The sequence below is a fragment of the Balaenoptera acutorostrata genome, chromosome 15 (genome assembly GCF_949987535.1).
Source record: "Balaenoptera acutorostrata chromosome 15, mBalAcu1.1, whole genome shotgun sequence".
NCBI lineage: Eukaryota > Metazoa > Chordata > Mammalia > Artiodactyla > Balaenopteridae > Balaenoptera > Balaenoptera acutorostrata.
In genome coordinates this window covers 65,595,772-65,612,190 of record NC_080078.1, presented here as the reverse complement: position 1 = coordinate 65,612,190, position 16,419 = coordinate 65,595,772, and the positions used below count along the sequence as shown (strand labels likewise).

Sequence of the window (16,419 nt, the reverse complement as noted above, 5' to 3'; positions counted from 1 at the left end):
TTTTGCCATTAAGGCTTTTCCTGCAGCTGTCCCAGGGTTGGAGAAATCGGGTGTTCTTTTCTGGGACGCAGCTGGGTTCCAACACTGGCTCAGCCTTTAACGTGCTATGGGACCCTGCGCTGGGCTCTGTCTCTGTCTCTGGGCATCTATTACCACACCCACTACCACCAACTGTGTGTCCCCAAGGTAGTGACTGTCCCATTCTGAGTATCAGCTTCCCCATCTTGCGTCGGAAGTCAGCAGTTCTGACGCCCTACGAGCTTTAGCTTTGCAAACCCGTAGCTCCCGGCTGACCCAACACGACTCCTCCCTTCCTTCCCAAGGTGCTGTCCCAAAGCTGCCCTCACACGGACCGTCCCTTCCCAGCCACCGTCCAGCTCCCCTGCTCTTTAAGCCCTGCCCGGGGCGTGGAGGGGATGGGGGCGCGCAAGCGCTTTGGATCGCATCGAGGCCCCGCCCCCTGAAGCTCCGGTAAAGGCGCGAGGGGGCCTGAGTACGGAGAGCGGCAGGACGACGAACGAGTAGGTTGGGGCACTGCAACGGCGGCCGGTAAGGGTCATGCTTCTTCGGGAGAAAGGCCATGAGGGAGGGGTCTGTCAGCGATTGGAGCCCTGGAGGCCAGGAGATGTCGCAGCTCATACCCATGGCAGGGACCTGGAAGCTGGTGTCCAGTGAGGGGGTGGGGCTGGTGCTTCTTGATTGCAGATTTCCTAGATCTCCTGACTCCAGATTTTTCTGGTGTCGGGCACTCGGTGCCGGTGAGACTAGAGCCGGAGTTTGTTTTTTTTTAAACAACAAAAGTGGAAGCGATTAGAACCAAACTTTGCCCCGGGTGGGAGCGAGCGGGCCGTGAGGCGGGGCAGGCCTGGGCAGGAGACCGTGTTGTTGCCCCGGGCCTCACGCAGGCATTGGCCTCGCCCTTGGCTTTAAGTCCGACCGGGGTTTTCTTGTGGGCGTGTTAAGGCTTTTGGTGATCTGGCTCCAGTATGTCATTCATTCATCATTCTTTCATTTAACATTCATTGAATACAGTAGTAGGCGCTGGAGCTAGAGAAGTGATCAAGACACACTATTCCCAATGATACAGGGGAAATTAATGGGCCGTAGAAAGAAGCCCTGGGCGGGAAACAGGGACGGCTTCTGAAACTAAGTCGTGAGCGGTGGTCGGAGTGGTGGGGATTGTCCCAAAGAGAGACGACAGCAAATGCCAAGGCCTGGAAGCGGGAGACTAGCTGGTGTGTCCTGAAGATACATCACTCCGAATCTGTTTCGTGCCTAGGGAAGAGATGGTGGTAGTCGGAACCAGGCCTCCTAACGGTGAAGGTGGAGAGAAATTAAGGAATTCAGAGTAATGTATACTGAGAATCCATAGGATTGGGGGAGAATGGGGTATAGGAAAGATGTATGTACAAGGCTTGGGTGCCTGGGTCGGGTTCATCAAGAGTAGGAGCAGATTTATGGGGCGACAACAACACATTCTATTCTGGTTCTATGGAGACTCTCAGTAAGCAGTTGGATATTCTCCGTTGAAGGTCAGGAAAAGCACTGCAGTGAAGTTATAGTTTCGAGTGTCATCAGCAAAACAGAAATAAAGCCACAAGAAGGATTGAGACTGTAGAATGAGAAATACAAAGGGCCCAACTAGCACTTGTCATAGTAATTATTTTTGTCTTTTCTTTCTTTGCGTCCTCAGTCAGGGTCCTGGCATTAGATGCCAATCAGTGTTTATGCCAGCTAAACAAAAACCCAACAGCAGGCGGAGATGATAGAATCCCAGAGTTGTGAAGAGATGGGGGCCAGTGGAGAGTTTCATTGCTCTAATGTCAGAGTCACAGGTTCTAGTCTTGGCTCTGCCACCAGGCTGCTGGGTGACCTCTGACAAGTCTTCTACCTGTAAAAGTGGGTACAGCCAAAAAAGAAGCTCCCATGTATAGAGCTTCAAACACTGCTAAGGAACTACACACAGGTTTTTTTTTTCATTTAATCCACATGGTGACCTTATTTATAAAGGAAGTAATTATTATGGATTCAAACCCAGGTCTGACTGACCTCAGAGCTTTGTTCTCTACTATGACTGCCCTTATCTATGTCTCACCTGACAGGGTTGTTGTCAGGACCCTCTTGAAATCACATGCTCATTCTTTCAAAACATTGTGCTGAGGCCGACAGACTATCATTATTGGTCTAGCACCAGTTCTGTCATGGGGAGTGGGGGATGGAGCTGAATGTGACGGAGGTTACTTGTCATTCTCCAGCTCTCTTCCTGGGACCACTGAGCTGGGCAGCCATGTTCTAATGACTGGTGTTTCCAGATTTTTATCCAGATTTTCTTACACCCCTGGAGCCTGCTGCAAAATCAGTGAGTGTCAAAGTGTGAGTTGGTTCACCCTGTGTGTCTCTGGCAGCCAGTTGGACTCCTCCTATTACACTGGGCACTTGGGTTTCAATTATTTCTATCCTGCTAATATGACTTCTCAAGAATATTTTCTGTCTTTTGGTTCTATGATGATAGATGTCCATACAAGGAATGTAATCATTTCCTGCTAGTGAGTTTGCCTCTGGTTAGTATGAGGGAGGAGTTCACCTTATTTGCATTTAATAGTATTCCACAAAGGGCTCCTTTCCCCCACTCCCACATAATTTATTTGAAACCTGCCAACATGGGTTGTTGGAGCTAGAAGGGAAATTAATAATATATTACAGCAGTTCCCATCCCAGGAAAATTTATTAAACATACAGAGCTTCAGCCCTTCCCTCCCCTCAGACCTCTTGAATCAGAATCTCTAGTAGGGCCCAGGAATCTGTATTCTTTTCCAAGCTCTCCAGAATATTCAGCTGGTTTGGAAACCATGGTCTACCCCAGACCCCTTGTTTCACAGGTAGAGAACCTGCAGCTCTGGGAGGAGAAAGAACTTGCCACGATCACATATGTATTAGTGCCTCTTTCTCCAATGGAAAGCATCGGGCTGGGAGTCCAGAGACCCGAGTTCAAGTCCAGGTTTTACTAGTCATTACCTTGGGCAAGTCATTTCATCTCTCTGAGCCTCCGCTTCCTTACTGTGAGAATAAGGCTGTCATTGGATTAGGACTCAAAAGAAAGAGTGTCAATGGAAATGCTTTGTCAAGCTTTCCATTTTGTGCTCATGGAAATTGTTAAGAACTGCCAGCCAGTGTTCACTCCCCTGTACCACACTGCCAGTTGCTGGGCCCCAAGCCATCTGTCAGCCCTTCTCTCTCCTTCTGTTGCAGGTCAGGATGGCCACCGGCTGGGGGAGCCTCTTGCAGGATGAACAGCAGCTGGAGGAGCTAACAAGGCAGGCTGTAGACCGGGCCCTGGCAGAGGGAGTGTTGCTGAGGACCTCACAAGAGCCCAGCTCCTCAGATGTAAGCCCCTGACCCCTCTTCACAGCACTGACCACACTGCTTGGATCCTACTAGGCCCCTGCCAGGCTGGAGGCAGCTCCTTTGGATTATCTTTTTTTTCAATAGCTAAAATTGATCTCTAGAAGTATGTAAAGTTAAAAAGCACCATGCTAGAGTAATCAAATTTAAGTCTGAGGCTTGAAGTGTGACTTAGGCAGTTACATAGCCTCTCTCAGCTACAGTTTCTTCAAATATAAAAAGGAATAATAATGGGGCCTACATCATGGAGTTGGTAAGAGAATTAGAAGGTAATTCATATGAAGCACCTTGCCCAGTAAACTTATTTTTTAAGGTCCCCTAGTCACACTGCCTTCCCTGTAATTGGTTTGTGGTATATCCTTCCAGGTCTTTCTCTGTGCATTTACATACATATATATGTATATAAAGAAATACAGTTGACCCTTGAACAGTGCTGTGGTTAGGGGTGCCAGCCTTCTGCGCCGTTGAAAATCTGCATATGACTTATAGTCGGCCCTCCATGTATGCGGTTCCTCTGTATCAGAGGTTCAGCATCCATGGATTCAACCAACCTCAGATTGCATAGTACTGTAGTATTTACTACTGAAAAAAATCTGCGTATAAGTGGACTTGTGCAGTTCAAACCCACAACTTGTGCAGTTGTTCAAGGGTCAACTGTATATAGTTTTTAAAAGCCAAACTGGATGATATATATTATGCTGTGATACATTTTTGTTTTCTTTTCATTTAACAATCTGTCTTAGAACTCTTTCCAACTCCTTCCATAAAGGTCAGCTTTAGGATTCCAAGTGTGAATGGATCACAGTTTAGCTTTCCTCTACTGATGGCTATTCTGGTGATTTCTAATGTTTTATGACTACAAATAGCCCTACAGGGAACGTCCACATACATGCCTGTTTGGGCCCCTGTATGAGTGTTTCTCTAAGGTTGATACATAAAAGTAGAACTGCTTAGTCTAAACCACATCTTTAAAAAATCTCATCCTTTAAAAAAGAAAAACTTTTAATTTTGTGACTAAGTAAGACATTTTCAGGCTTCAAAATTCAAAGGGTATAAGAGTTTACAGTTTAACCCTCCCTTCCACATTCCCTAGCCACTCAGTTCTCCCACCCTGAAGGCAACCTGTGTTTTAGTATTCTTCTTTATTCTTTTAGCTAGTTTACTCATAACAAGAAAATAAGTATATATTCCTTTTCCCCATTTTTTACACAAAGAAGCATATTAGACAAGCTCTTCTAGCCTTAATATATACCATATGATTATCCACATTAGTAACTAAGCCACATACTTTTTTTTAACAAATTTATTTATTTATTTATTTATTTATTTATTTATTTATTTATGGCTGCGTTGGTTCTTCGTTGCTGCACGCAGGCTTTCTCTAGTTGCAGTGAGCGGGGGCTACTCTTCGTTGTGGTGCGCGGGTTTTCATTGTGGTGGCTTCTCTTGTTGCGGAGCATGGGCTCTAGGCTCGTGGGCTTCAGTAGTTGTGGTACACGGGCTCAGTAGTTGTGGCTCACAGGCTCAGTAGTTGTAGCGCACGGGCTTAGTTGCTCCACGGCATGTGGGATCCTCCCGGGCCAGGGGTCGAACCCGTGTCCCCTGCATTGGCAGGTGGATTCTTAACCACTGCACCACCAGGGAAATCCCAAGCCACATACTTTTTTTAACAAGCCACATACTCTTTTGTCTCTGTGTGCCCAGAACCTAGTTAAGGGCCTGATAGAGAGTTCAAACTCAATAACTGTTTACTGAGGCCCAAGTGAATGAGAATGGCTGTCACCTAAGGTAGGCTGATGCTATAAAAAGTCTGCCTCTGGCTTTGGGAATATAATTGCATGGTTTGTGAACTTCAGATTTTGTGAACTTCTTGTGTGAACCCATAATGAAGCACCTTCCACTCCGAGATTTTATTTCTTCTGTTAATCAATAGGTATTGTGTGCAGGTCCAACACCTTGTCCTTCTGGAAGTCAGTGGAGCCTAGAAAAGGCACAGTCCTCAGTGAGATTTCCAGTCCAGAGAAAAAAGACAGGAAGTGTGTGTATGTGTATGTATGTGTGGGGGATTTCATTCCAAATCTTTACCAGGTGCCTGTTCTATGCCCGGCCATTCTAGGCACTGAAGACACAGGTGAGTCAGCCAGAGGCTCTGACCTCTGGAGCTCATGGTCTAGTTGGAGAATGTACCACAAGACAAAATTAAATAATGTCAGTTCTGGAGACTTCCGTGGTGGTCCACTGGTTAAGACTTCACCCTCCAATGTAGGGGGTATGGGTTCGATCCCTGGTCGGGGAGCTAAGATACCACATGCCTCGTGGCCAAAAAACCAAAACATAAAACAGAAGCAGTATTGTAACAAATTCAATAAAGACTTTAAAAATGGTCCACATCAAAAAAAGTCTTTAAAAAAATAATAATGTCAGTCCTATGAGGAAATATAGGCCACCTGCTACACAATATTAGCTATCATTTATTGAGTATTTACTACCTGCCAGGCACTATTCTAAACATTTTGGAATCTCTAACTCATTTAATCCTCACCACAGCAGAGATGAGGAAACCAAGGCCCAGAGAAGTTAAGTAACTTTCCAGAGGTCATTTAAATGGTGGTATAATTGGCAGAGCCAGAATTCAAATCCAAGGAGTTTACGTCCTGAGTCCATGCTCTGAAATTACATTTTTTACTGCCTCTCCCAGGATACTGTATAGGACACCTGGAAGAAGGATCAATTCATTAGTAGTATTTGAACTATATCTTAAAAGACAAATTGCAGAAAGGAACAGCATAGCAGAGGCCCCAAAGAAGGAAAAGGCAAAACATGTTCAAGAGAATGCAGCTGAATGCAGGGGACATAAGTGGATATAGTGGGAAAGAGTCAGGCCAAAGTCAGACAGCCAAGAGGCTTTGGGTACTGGGCAGAAGAAGAGTGTGAACTTTATCCTGTAGATCAGGCCTACAGACCAGCCACGTGCAGATTAAATAGTTGGCTCCTGCAGTGTTTAGAGAGTTAATTTATTTTTTAAAATACATGACCAGGGTACAAAATTCAAAAGGATATTCAGTGTAGAATAAGTCCTTCCTCCAGTAATGGTTTTCCCTCCCCAGAGGCAAGCACTGTTAACAGTTTTTTCACCAGATTGTCTTTAAAAAGTCAGAGCCAACATTTTTTTAAATTGAAGTACAGTTGATTTACAATATTATGTTCGTTTCAGGTGTACAGCATAGTGATTCAGTATTTTTGCAGATTGTACTCCATTATAGGTTATTACAAGGGAATGGATATAATTACCTGTGCTATACAGTATATTCCTGTTGCTTATCTATTTTATATATAGTAGTTTGTTTCTGTTAATCCCATACCCCTAATTTGTCCCTCCCCCCTTTGGTAACCACATATAGAAACCCCTTTGTTTTCTATATCTGTGAATCTGCTTTGCATATACATTCATTTGTATTATTTTTTAGATTCTATAAATAAGTGATATGATACAGTATGCTGATATCATACTGACTTATTTCACTAAGCATAATACCCTTCACTTTGTTGCAAATGGCAGAATTTCATCCTTTTTTATTGCTGAGTAGTATTCCATTGAATATATATACCATGTCTTCTTTATCCGTTCATCTGTTGATGGATACTTAGGTTAATTCCATATCTTGGCTATTATAAATAGTACTGCTGTGAACATTAAGGTGTATGTTTCTGAATTAGTGTTTTCATTTTCTTCGGATATATAGCCAGGAATGGAATTGCTGGATCATATGGTAGTTCTGTTTTCAGTTTTTTGAGTAACCTCCGTACTGTTTTCTATACTGGCTGAAACAATTTACATTCCCACCAACAGTGTACGAGGGTTCCCTTTTCTTCACATCCTCTCCAACATTTGTTATTTATAGTCTTTTTGATGATAGCCATTCTGAAAGGTGTGAAGTGATATCTCATTGTAGTTTTGATTTGCACTTCTCTAATTAGCAATCTTGAGCATCTTTTCATGTGCCTGTTAGCCATCTGTATGCCTTCTTTGAAGAAATGTCTATTCTGGTTTTCTGCCCATTTTTTGATTGGGTTGTTTGTTTTTTTGATATTGAGTTATATGAGTTGTTTGTATATTTTGGATATTAACCCCGTGTCAGTCACATCATTTGCAAATATCTTCTACCATTCCGTAGGTTGTCTTTTCGTTTTGTGTTATGTCAAAGAGTGTGCCACCTGCGTTCTCTTCTAGGAATTTTATGGTTTCAGGTCTTACATGTAGGTTTTTAAACCATTTTGAGTTTATTTTTGAATATGGTATGAGGGAATGTTCTAATCTCATTGTTTTACATTTGGCTGTCCAGTTTTCCCAGCACCACTTATTGAAGAGACCGTCTTTTCTTCATTGCATATTCCTGCTTCCTTTGTGGTAGATTAATTGACCATAGGTGCATGGGTTTATTTCTGGGCTCTGTATTCTGTTCCATTGATCTATGTGTCTGTTTTTGTGCCAATTCTATGCTGTTTTGATTACTCTAGCTTTGTAGTATAGTCTGAAGTCTGAGAGGGTTATACCTCCAGCTTTGTTCTTTTTTCTCAGGATTGCTTTGCAATTCAGGGTCTTTTATGGTTCCATATAAATTTTAGGATTATTTGTTCTAGTTCTGTGAAAAATGTCATGGGTGTTTTGATAGGGATTGCATTAAATCTGTAGGTTGCTTTGGGTAGTATGGCCGTTTTAACAATATTAATTCTTCCAATCTAAGAGGATGGGCTATCTTTCCATTTCTTTGAATCATCTTCAGTTCCCTTCATCAATGTTTTTATAGTTTTTAGAGTATAAGTCTTTTACCTTTTTGGTTAAATTTATTGCTAGGGATTTTATTTTTTTGAGATTTTGAACAGGATTGTTTTTTACTTTCTCTTTCTGATATTTCATTATTAGTATGTAGAAATGCAACAGATTTCTGTATATTAATCTTGTATCCTGCTATCTTGCTGAATTCATTTATTAGTTCTAATAGTTTTGGGGTGGAGACTTTAGGGTTCTCCATATAGCGTATCATGTCGTCTGCAAATAGTGATAGTTTTACCTCTTCACTTCCAATTTGGATACCTTTTATTTCTTTTTCTTGTCTGATGGCTGTGGGTAGGACTTCCAATACTAGGTCAAATAGAAACTGTGAGAGTGGGCATACTTGTTCCTGAATTTAGCAAGAAGGGTTTCAGCTTTTCATTGTTGAGTATTACGTTGGCTGTGGGTCTGTCGTAAATGGCCTTTATTATGTTGAGGTATGTTCCCTGTATACCCACTTTGATGAGTTTTTATCATGAATGGATGTTAAATTTTGTGAAATGCGTTTTCTGTGTCTATTGAGATGGTCATGTGATTTTTATCCTTCCTTTTGTTAATGTAGTGTATCACATTGATTGATTTGTTAATGTAGAACCATCCTTGTGACCCTGGAATAAATCCAGCTTGATCACGGTGTATGATCCTTTTTATGTATTGTTGGATCCAGTTTGATAATATTTTGTTGAGAATTTTTGCATCTATATTCATCAAAGATATTGGCCTGTAATTTTCTTTATTTGTAGTGTCTTTGTCTGGTTTTGGTATCAGTGTAATGGTGGCCTCGTAGAATGAATTTGGGAGTGCTCCCATCTCTTCAGTTTTTTGGAATAGTTTGAGAAGGATAGATATTTGTTCTTCTTTATATGTTTGGTGGAATTTCCCTGTGAAGCCATCCAGTCCTGGACTTCTGTTTGCTGGGAGTATTTTTATTACAAATTCAATTTCACTTCTAGTGATTGCTCTGTTCGAGTTGTTTCTTCTTGATTCAGTCTTGGCAGGCTGTATATTTCAAGAAATTTGTCTGTTTCTTCTAGGTTGCCCAATTTGTTGGCATATGACTGTTCATAGTATTCTCTTATGATTTTTTATATCTCTGTGGTATCAGTTGTTATTTCTCCTCTTTCATTTCTTATTTTGTTTATACAACATTTTTTAAAATCATGAAATTAAAAAAAAAAAACTCTAGATACCCAGCTTATCTTGAAAAATCAGGTCAGTTAGCAATCCTGGCTCACTTTCCTGCATGGCAGCAATTGGCTAGAGTGGAGTTATGACTGCCCCCTTTAGATAAGGTAGGAGTTCTTACTTCTATCACTCTCTGTTGTATTGTTTTCCTGGCTGTGAAGCTGAGTGTTTATTGTCATGCATGTGCTATAGTTTTTCTTATAATAGAAGAATATGACTCTGTGTGTCTATTGCAAGTGAAAAGAATGTGTTTCAGCCTTTAGCCTATGGACAGCAGAGAACAGTGCTATACTATTGATCCCAAATCCAAGCGGGCATAATGAGTCACGTGGACAGAGGCAGAAGGAAGTCTTAACAGAAAAACTCTTTGGGAGTTTTTCATGCCAAATGGGATTTGTTGGAGGAGTCAGAGTTCTGAGCTTTAAAACCAAGGAAATACCCCTGCAGTTTTCACACATGCACTCAGCGTATTAAGTCACCCCTTACATATGTGCAATATTTCCCACTCTAACTCCTAAAGGCTTCAAGCTAAAAAAAACCTTACTCTCACAAACACCCTTCCTTAATTTTGTCTTAAATTGATGCTGAGGATGGCAATTTGGGAATTATTTAGAAAATTTTAATTGGATTTACATTAATTACCTGACATTTCTACTTTTAGAAATTTACAATTTATGAACCTTCTCACACACAAAATACCTAGAATGTATATTCTAGGATGTTCACTGAAACATCGAGGTGTAATGGAGGAAACAAAGGAAACCACCTTGATGTTCATAATAGAAGGCTAGATTCAATAAATTATGGTATATACAAAGAATGGAATACTATACAGCCATTAAAAAGAATGAGAGAGACCTTCAAGATGGCGGAGGAGTAAGACATGGAGATCACCTCCCTCCCCACAAGTACATCAGAAATACATCTACATGTGGAACAACTCCCACAGAACACCTACTGAACACTGGCAGAAGACCTCAGACTTCCCCAAAGATATATATATATTTTTTCCTTTTTCTCTTTTTGTGAGTGTGTATGTGTATTCTTCTTTGTGTGATTTTGTCTGTATAGCTTTGCTTTTACCATTTGTCCTAGGGCTCTGTCTGTCTGTTTTTGTTTCTCATTTTTTTTCTTAGTATAGTTTTTAGCGCTTGTTATCATTGGTGGATTTGTTTTTTGGTTTGGTTGCTCTCTTCTTCCTTTTTTTTTTCTTTTTTTAAAAATTTTTTAATTTTTAATATTTTTTAAATTTTTTTATTTTAATAACTTTATTTCATTTCATTTTATTTTATTTTATTTTTCTCTTTCTTTCTTTTTTCTCCCTTTTCTTCTGAGCCATGTGGCTGACAGGGTCTTGGTGCTCCGGCCAGGTGTCAGGCCTGTGCCTCTGAGGTGGGAGAGCCGAGTTCAGGACATTGGTCCACCAGAGACCTCCTGGCTCCACGTAATATCAAACAGCGAAAGCACTCCCAGAGATCTCCATCTCAATGCTAAGACCCAGCTCCACTCAATGACCAGCAAGCTACAGTGCTGGACACCCTATGCCAAACAACTAGCAAGACAGGAACACAACCCCACCCATTAGCAGAGAGGCTGCCTAAAATCATAGTAAGGTCACAGACACCCCAAAACATACCACTGGCCGCGGTCCTGCCCACCAGAAAGACAAGATCCAGCCTCATCCACCAGAACACAGGCACCAGTCCCCTCCACCAGGAAGCCTACACAACCCACTGAACAAACCTTAGCCACTGGGGGCAGACACCAAAAACAACAGGAACTACGAACCTGCAGCCTGCGAAAAGGAGACCCCAAACACAGTAAGTTAAGCAAAATGAGAAGACAGAGAAACACACAGCAGATGAAGGAGCAAGGTAAAAACCCACCAGAACAAACAAATGAAGAGGAAATAGGCAGTCTACCTGAAAAAGAATTCAGAGTAATGATAGTAAAGATGATCCAAAATCTTGGAAATAGAATGGAGAAAATACAAGAAACGTTTAACAAGGACCTAGAAGAACTAAGAGCAAACAAACAATGATGAACAACACAATAAATGAAATTAAAAATTCTCTAGAAGGAATCAATACCAGAATAACTGAGGCAGAAGAATGTATAAATGACCTGGAAGATAAAATAGTGGAAAGGGACTTCCCTGGTGGTGCAGTGGTTGGGAATCCGCCTGCCAATGTGGGGGACGTGGGTTCGAGCCCTGGTCCCAGAGGATCCCACATGCTGTGGAGCAACTGGGCCTGTGCACCACTACTACTGAGCCCGTGCACCACAACAGAGAGTAGCCCCCGCTCGCCGCAATGGAGAGAGCCCGTGCAAAGCAATGAAGACCTAACACAACCAAAAATAAATAAATAAATAAACTTATTTTTTAAAAAAATAGTGGAAATAACTACCACAGAGCAGAATAAAGAAAAAAGAATAAAAAGAATTGAGGACAGTCTCAGAGACCTCTGGGACAACATTAAACACACCAACATTCAAATTATAGGGGTCCCAGAAGAAGAAGAGAAAAAAAAAAGGGACTGAGAAAATATTTGAACAGATTATAGTTGAAAATTTCCCTAATATGGGAAAGGAAATAGTCAATCAAGCCCGGGAAGCCCAGAGAGTCCCATACAGGATAAATCCAAGGAGAAACATGCCAAGACACATTAATGAAACTATCAAAAATTAAATACAAAGAAAAAATATTAAAAGCAGCAAGGGAAAAACAACAAATAACATACAAGGGAATCCCCATAAGGTTAACAGCTGATCTTTCAGCAGAAACTCTGCAAGCCAGAGGGGAGTGGCAGGACATATTAAAGTGATGAAAGGGAAAAACCTACAACCAAGATTACTCTATCCAGCAGGGATCTCATTCAGATTCAGTGGAGAAATTACAACTTTACAGACAAGCAAAAGCTAAGAGAATTCAGCACCACCAAACCAGCTCTACAATAAATGCTAAAGGAACTTCTCTAAGTGGGAAACACAAGAGAAGGAAAAGACCTACAATAACAAACCCAAAACAATTAAGAAAATGGTAATAGGAACACACATATCAATAATTACCTTAAATGTAAATCGATTAAATTGCTCCAACCAAAAGACACAGACTGGCTGAATGGATACAAAAACAAGACCCATATATATGCTGTCTACAAGAGACCCACTTCAGACCTAGGGACACATACAGACTGAAAGTGAGGGGATGGAAAAAGATATTCCATGCAAATGGAAATCAAAAGAAACCTGCAGTAGCAATTCTCATATCAGACAAAATAGACTTTAAAATAAAGATGATTACAAGAGACAAAGAAGGACACTACATAATGATCAAGGGATCAATCCAAGAAGAAGTTATAACAATTGTAAATATTTATGCACCCAAAATAGGAGCACCTCAATACATAAGGCAAATGCTAACAGCCATAAAAGGGGAAATCAACAGTACCACAATCATAGTAGGGGACTTTAACACCCCACTTTCACCAATGGACAGATCATCCAAAATGAAAATAAATAAGGAAACACAAGCTTTAAGTGATACATTAAACAAGATGGACTTAATTGATATTTATAGGACATTACATCCAAAAACAACAGAATACACTTTCTTCTCAAGTGCTCATGGGAAATCCTCCAGGATAGATCATATCTTGGGTCACAAATCAAGCCTTGGTAAATTTAAGAAAATTGAAATCATATCAAGTAACTTTTCCAACCACAACGCTATGAGACTAGATATCAATTACAGGAAAAAATCTGTAAAAAATACAAACACATGGAGGCTAAACAAGACACTACTAAATAACCATGAGATCACTGAAGAAATCAAAGAGGAAATCAAAAAATACCTAGAAATGAAAGACAATGGAAACATGATGACCCAAAACCTATGGAATGCAGCAAAAGCAGTTCTAAGAGGGAAGTTTATAGCAATACAATCCTACCTCAAGGAACAAGAAACAGCTCAAATAAACAACCTAACCTTACACCTAAAGCAATTAGAGAAAGAAGAACAAAAAAACCCCAAAGTTAGCAGAAGGAAAGAAATCATAAAGATCAGAGCAGAAATAAATGAAATAGAAACAAAGAAAACAGTAGCAAAGGTCAATAAAACTAAAAGCTGGTTCTTTGAGAAGATAAACAAAATTGATAAGCTATTAGCCAGACTCATCAAGAAAAAAAGGGAGAAGACTCAAATCAATAGAATTAGAAATGAAAAAGGAGAAGTAACAACTGACACTGCAGAAATACAAAGGATCATGAGAGATTACTACAAGCGACTATATGTCAATAAAATGGACAACCACGAAGAAATGGACAAATTCTTAGAAAAGCACAACCTTTTGAGACTGAACCAGGAAGAAATAGAAAATATAAACAGACCAATCACAAGCACTGAAATTGAGACAGTGATTAAAAATCTTCCAACAGGGCTTCACTTGTGGCGCAGTGGTTGGGAGTCTGCCTGCCAATGCAGGGGACACGGGTTCGAGCCCTGGTCCAGGAAGATCCCACATGCTGCAGAGCAACTAGGCCCGTGAGCCACAATTACTGAGCCTGCGCGTCTGGAGCCTGTGCTCCGCAAAAACAGAGGCCGCGATAGGGAGAGGCCTGCGCACTGCGATGAAGAGTGGCCCCCACTTGCTGCAACTACAGAAAGCCCTCGCACAGAAACGAAGACCCAACACAGCCATAAATAAATAAATAAATAAAAATTAAAAAAAAAAATCTTCCAACAAACAAAAGCCCAGCACCAGATGGCTTCACAGGCGAATTCTATCAAACATTTAGAGAAGATCTAACACCTATCCTTCTCAAACTCTTCCAAAATATAGCAGAGGGAGGAACACTCCGAAACTCATTCTATGATGTCACCATCACCCTGATACCAAAACCGGACAAAGATACTACAAAAAAAGAAAATTACAGACCAATATCTCTGATGAATATAGATGCAAAAATCCTCAACAAAATACTAGCAAACAGAATCCAAAAACACATTAAAAGGATCATACACCATGATCAAGTGAGATTTATCCCAGGGATGCAAGGATTCTTCAGTATATGCACATCAATCAATGTGATACACGATATTAACAAATTGAAGAATAAAAACCATATGATCATCTCAGCAGATACAGAAAAAGCTTTTGGCAAAATTCAACACCATTTATTGTAAAAAACTCTCCAGAAAGTGGGCATAGAGGGAACCTACCTCAATATAATGAAGGCCATATACGACAAACCCACAGCAAACATCATTCTCAATGGTGAAAAACTGAAAGCATTTCCTCTAAGATCAGGCACAACAGAAGGATGCCCACTCTCAACACTATTATGCAACACGGTTTTGGAAGTCCTAGCCACAGCAATCAGAGAAGAAAAAGAAATAAAAGAAATCCAAATCAGAAAAGAAGATGTAAAGATGTCACTGTTTGCAGATGACATGATACTATACGTAGAGAATCCTAAAGACTACCAGAAAACTACTAGAGCTAATCAATAAATTTGGTAGAGTAGCAGGATACAAAATTAATGCACAGAAATCTCTTGCATTCCTATACACTAATGATGAAAAATCTGAAAGAGAAATTAAGGAAACACTCCCATTTACCATTGCAACAAAAAGAATACAATGCCTAAGAATAAACCTACCTAAGGATACAAAAGACCTGTATGCAGAAAACTATAAGACACTGATGAAAGAAATTAAATTAAAGACGATACCAACAGCTGGAGAGATATACCATGTTCTTGGATTGGAAGAATCAACATAGTGAAAATGACAGTACTACCCAAAGCAATCTACAGATTCAATGCAATCCCTGTCAAACTACCAATGGCATTTTTCACAGAACTAGAACAAAAAATTTCACAATTTGTATGGAAACACAAAAGACCCCAAATAGCCAAAGCAATCTTGAGAAAGAAAAATGGAGCTGGAGGAATCAGGCTCCTGGACTTCAGACTATACTACAAAGCTACAGTAATCAAGACAATATGGTACTGGCACAAAAACAGAAATATAGATCAATGGAAGAGGATAGAAAGCCCAGAGATAAACCCATGCACATATGGTCACCGTATTTTTGATAAAATATACAAAATGAATATACAATGGATAAAAGAATATACAATGGAGAAAAGACATCCTCTTCAATAACTGGTGCTGGGAAAACTGGACAGCTACATGTAAAAGAATGAAATTAGAACACTTCCTAACACCACACACAAAAATAAACTCAAAATGGATTAAAGACCTAAATATAAGGCCAGACAGTATAAAACTCTTAGAGGAAAACATAGGCATAAAACTCTATGACATAAATCACAGCAAGATCCTTTTTGACCCACCTCCTAGAGAAATGGAAATAAAAACAAAAATAAACAAATGAGACCTAATGAAACTTAAAAGCTTTTGCACAGCAAAGGAAAACATAAATAAGACGAAAAGACAACTCTCAGAATGGGAGAAAATATTTGCAAATGAAGCAACTGACAAAGGATTGATCTCCAAAATTTACAAGCAGCTCATGCAGCTCAATATCAAAAAAACAAACAACCCAATCCAAAAATGGGCAGAAGACATAAATAGACATTTCTCCAAAGAAGATATGCAGATTGCCAACAAACACATGAAAGGATGCTCAACATCACTAATCATTAGAGAAATACAAATCAAAACCGCAATGAGGTATCACCTCACACCTGTCAGAATGGCCATCATCAAAAAATCTAGAAACAATAAATGCTGGAGAGGGTGTGGAGAAAAGGGAACCCTCTTGCACTGTTGGTGGGAATATAAATTGATACAGCCACTGTGGAGAACAGTATGGAGGTTCCTTGAAAAACTAAAAATAGAGCTACCATATGACCCAGCAATCCCACTACTGGATATATACCCTGAGAAAACCATAATTCAAAAAGCAACCTAAGTGTTCATTGACAGATGAATGGATAAAGAAGATGTGGTACATATATACAATGGAATA

At 40.3% G+C, this 16,419-nt stretch overlaps 1 protein-coding gene across 6 annotated transcripts in view; it reads left to right on the top strand.

Moving 5' to 3' along the window:
- Window positions 1–414: 414 nt before the first annotated feature.
- Window positions 415–16,419, top strand: part of GSS (glutathione synthetase) — a 51,132-nt gene continuing 35,127 nt past the window's right edge. For 3 of the 6 annotated variants that reach the window (XR_009005331.1, XM_057528622.1, XM_007193243.3), the window contains exons 1-3: window positions 456–549; window positions 2,256–2,359; window positions 3,250–3,384. Coding sequence is in view for 4 of the 6 variants with exons in the window: in XM_057528622.1 (XP_057384605.1) it covers window positions 3,256–3,384 (129 nt within the window). In the remaining 2 variants the exon portion in view is untranslated. Of the gene's footprint in view, window positions 550–668; window positions 759–2,255; window positions 2,360–3,249; window positions 3,385–16,419 lie in introns of those variants that run through there. The other 3 variants (XM_007193244.3, XM_007193242.3, XM_057528623.1) reach the window with 3 other exon arrangements.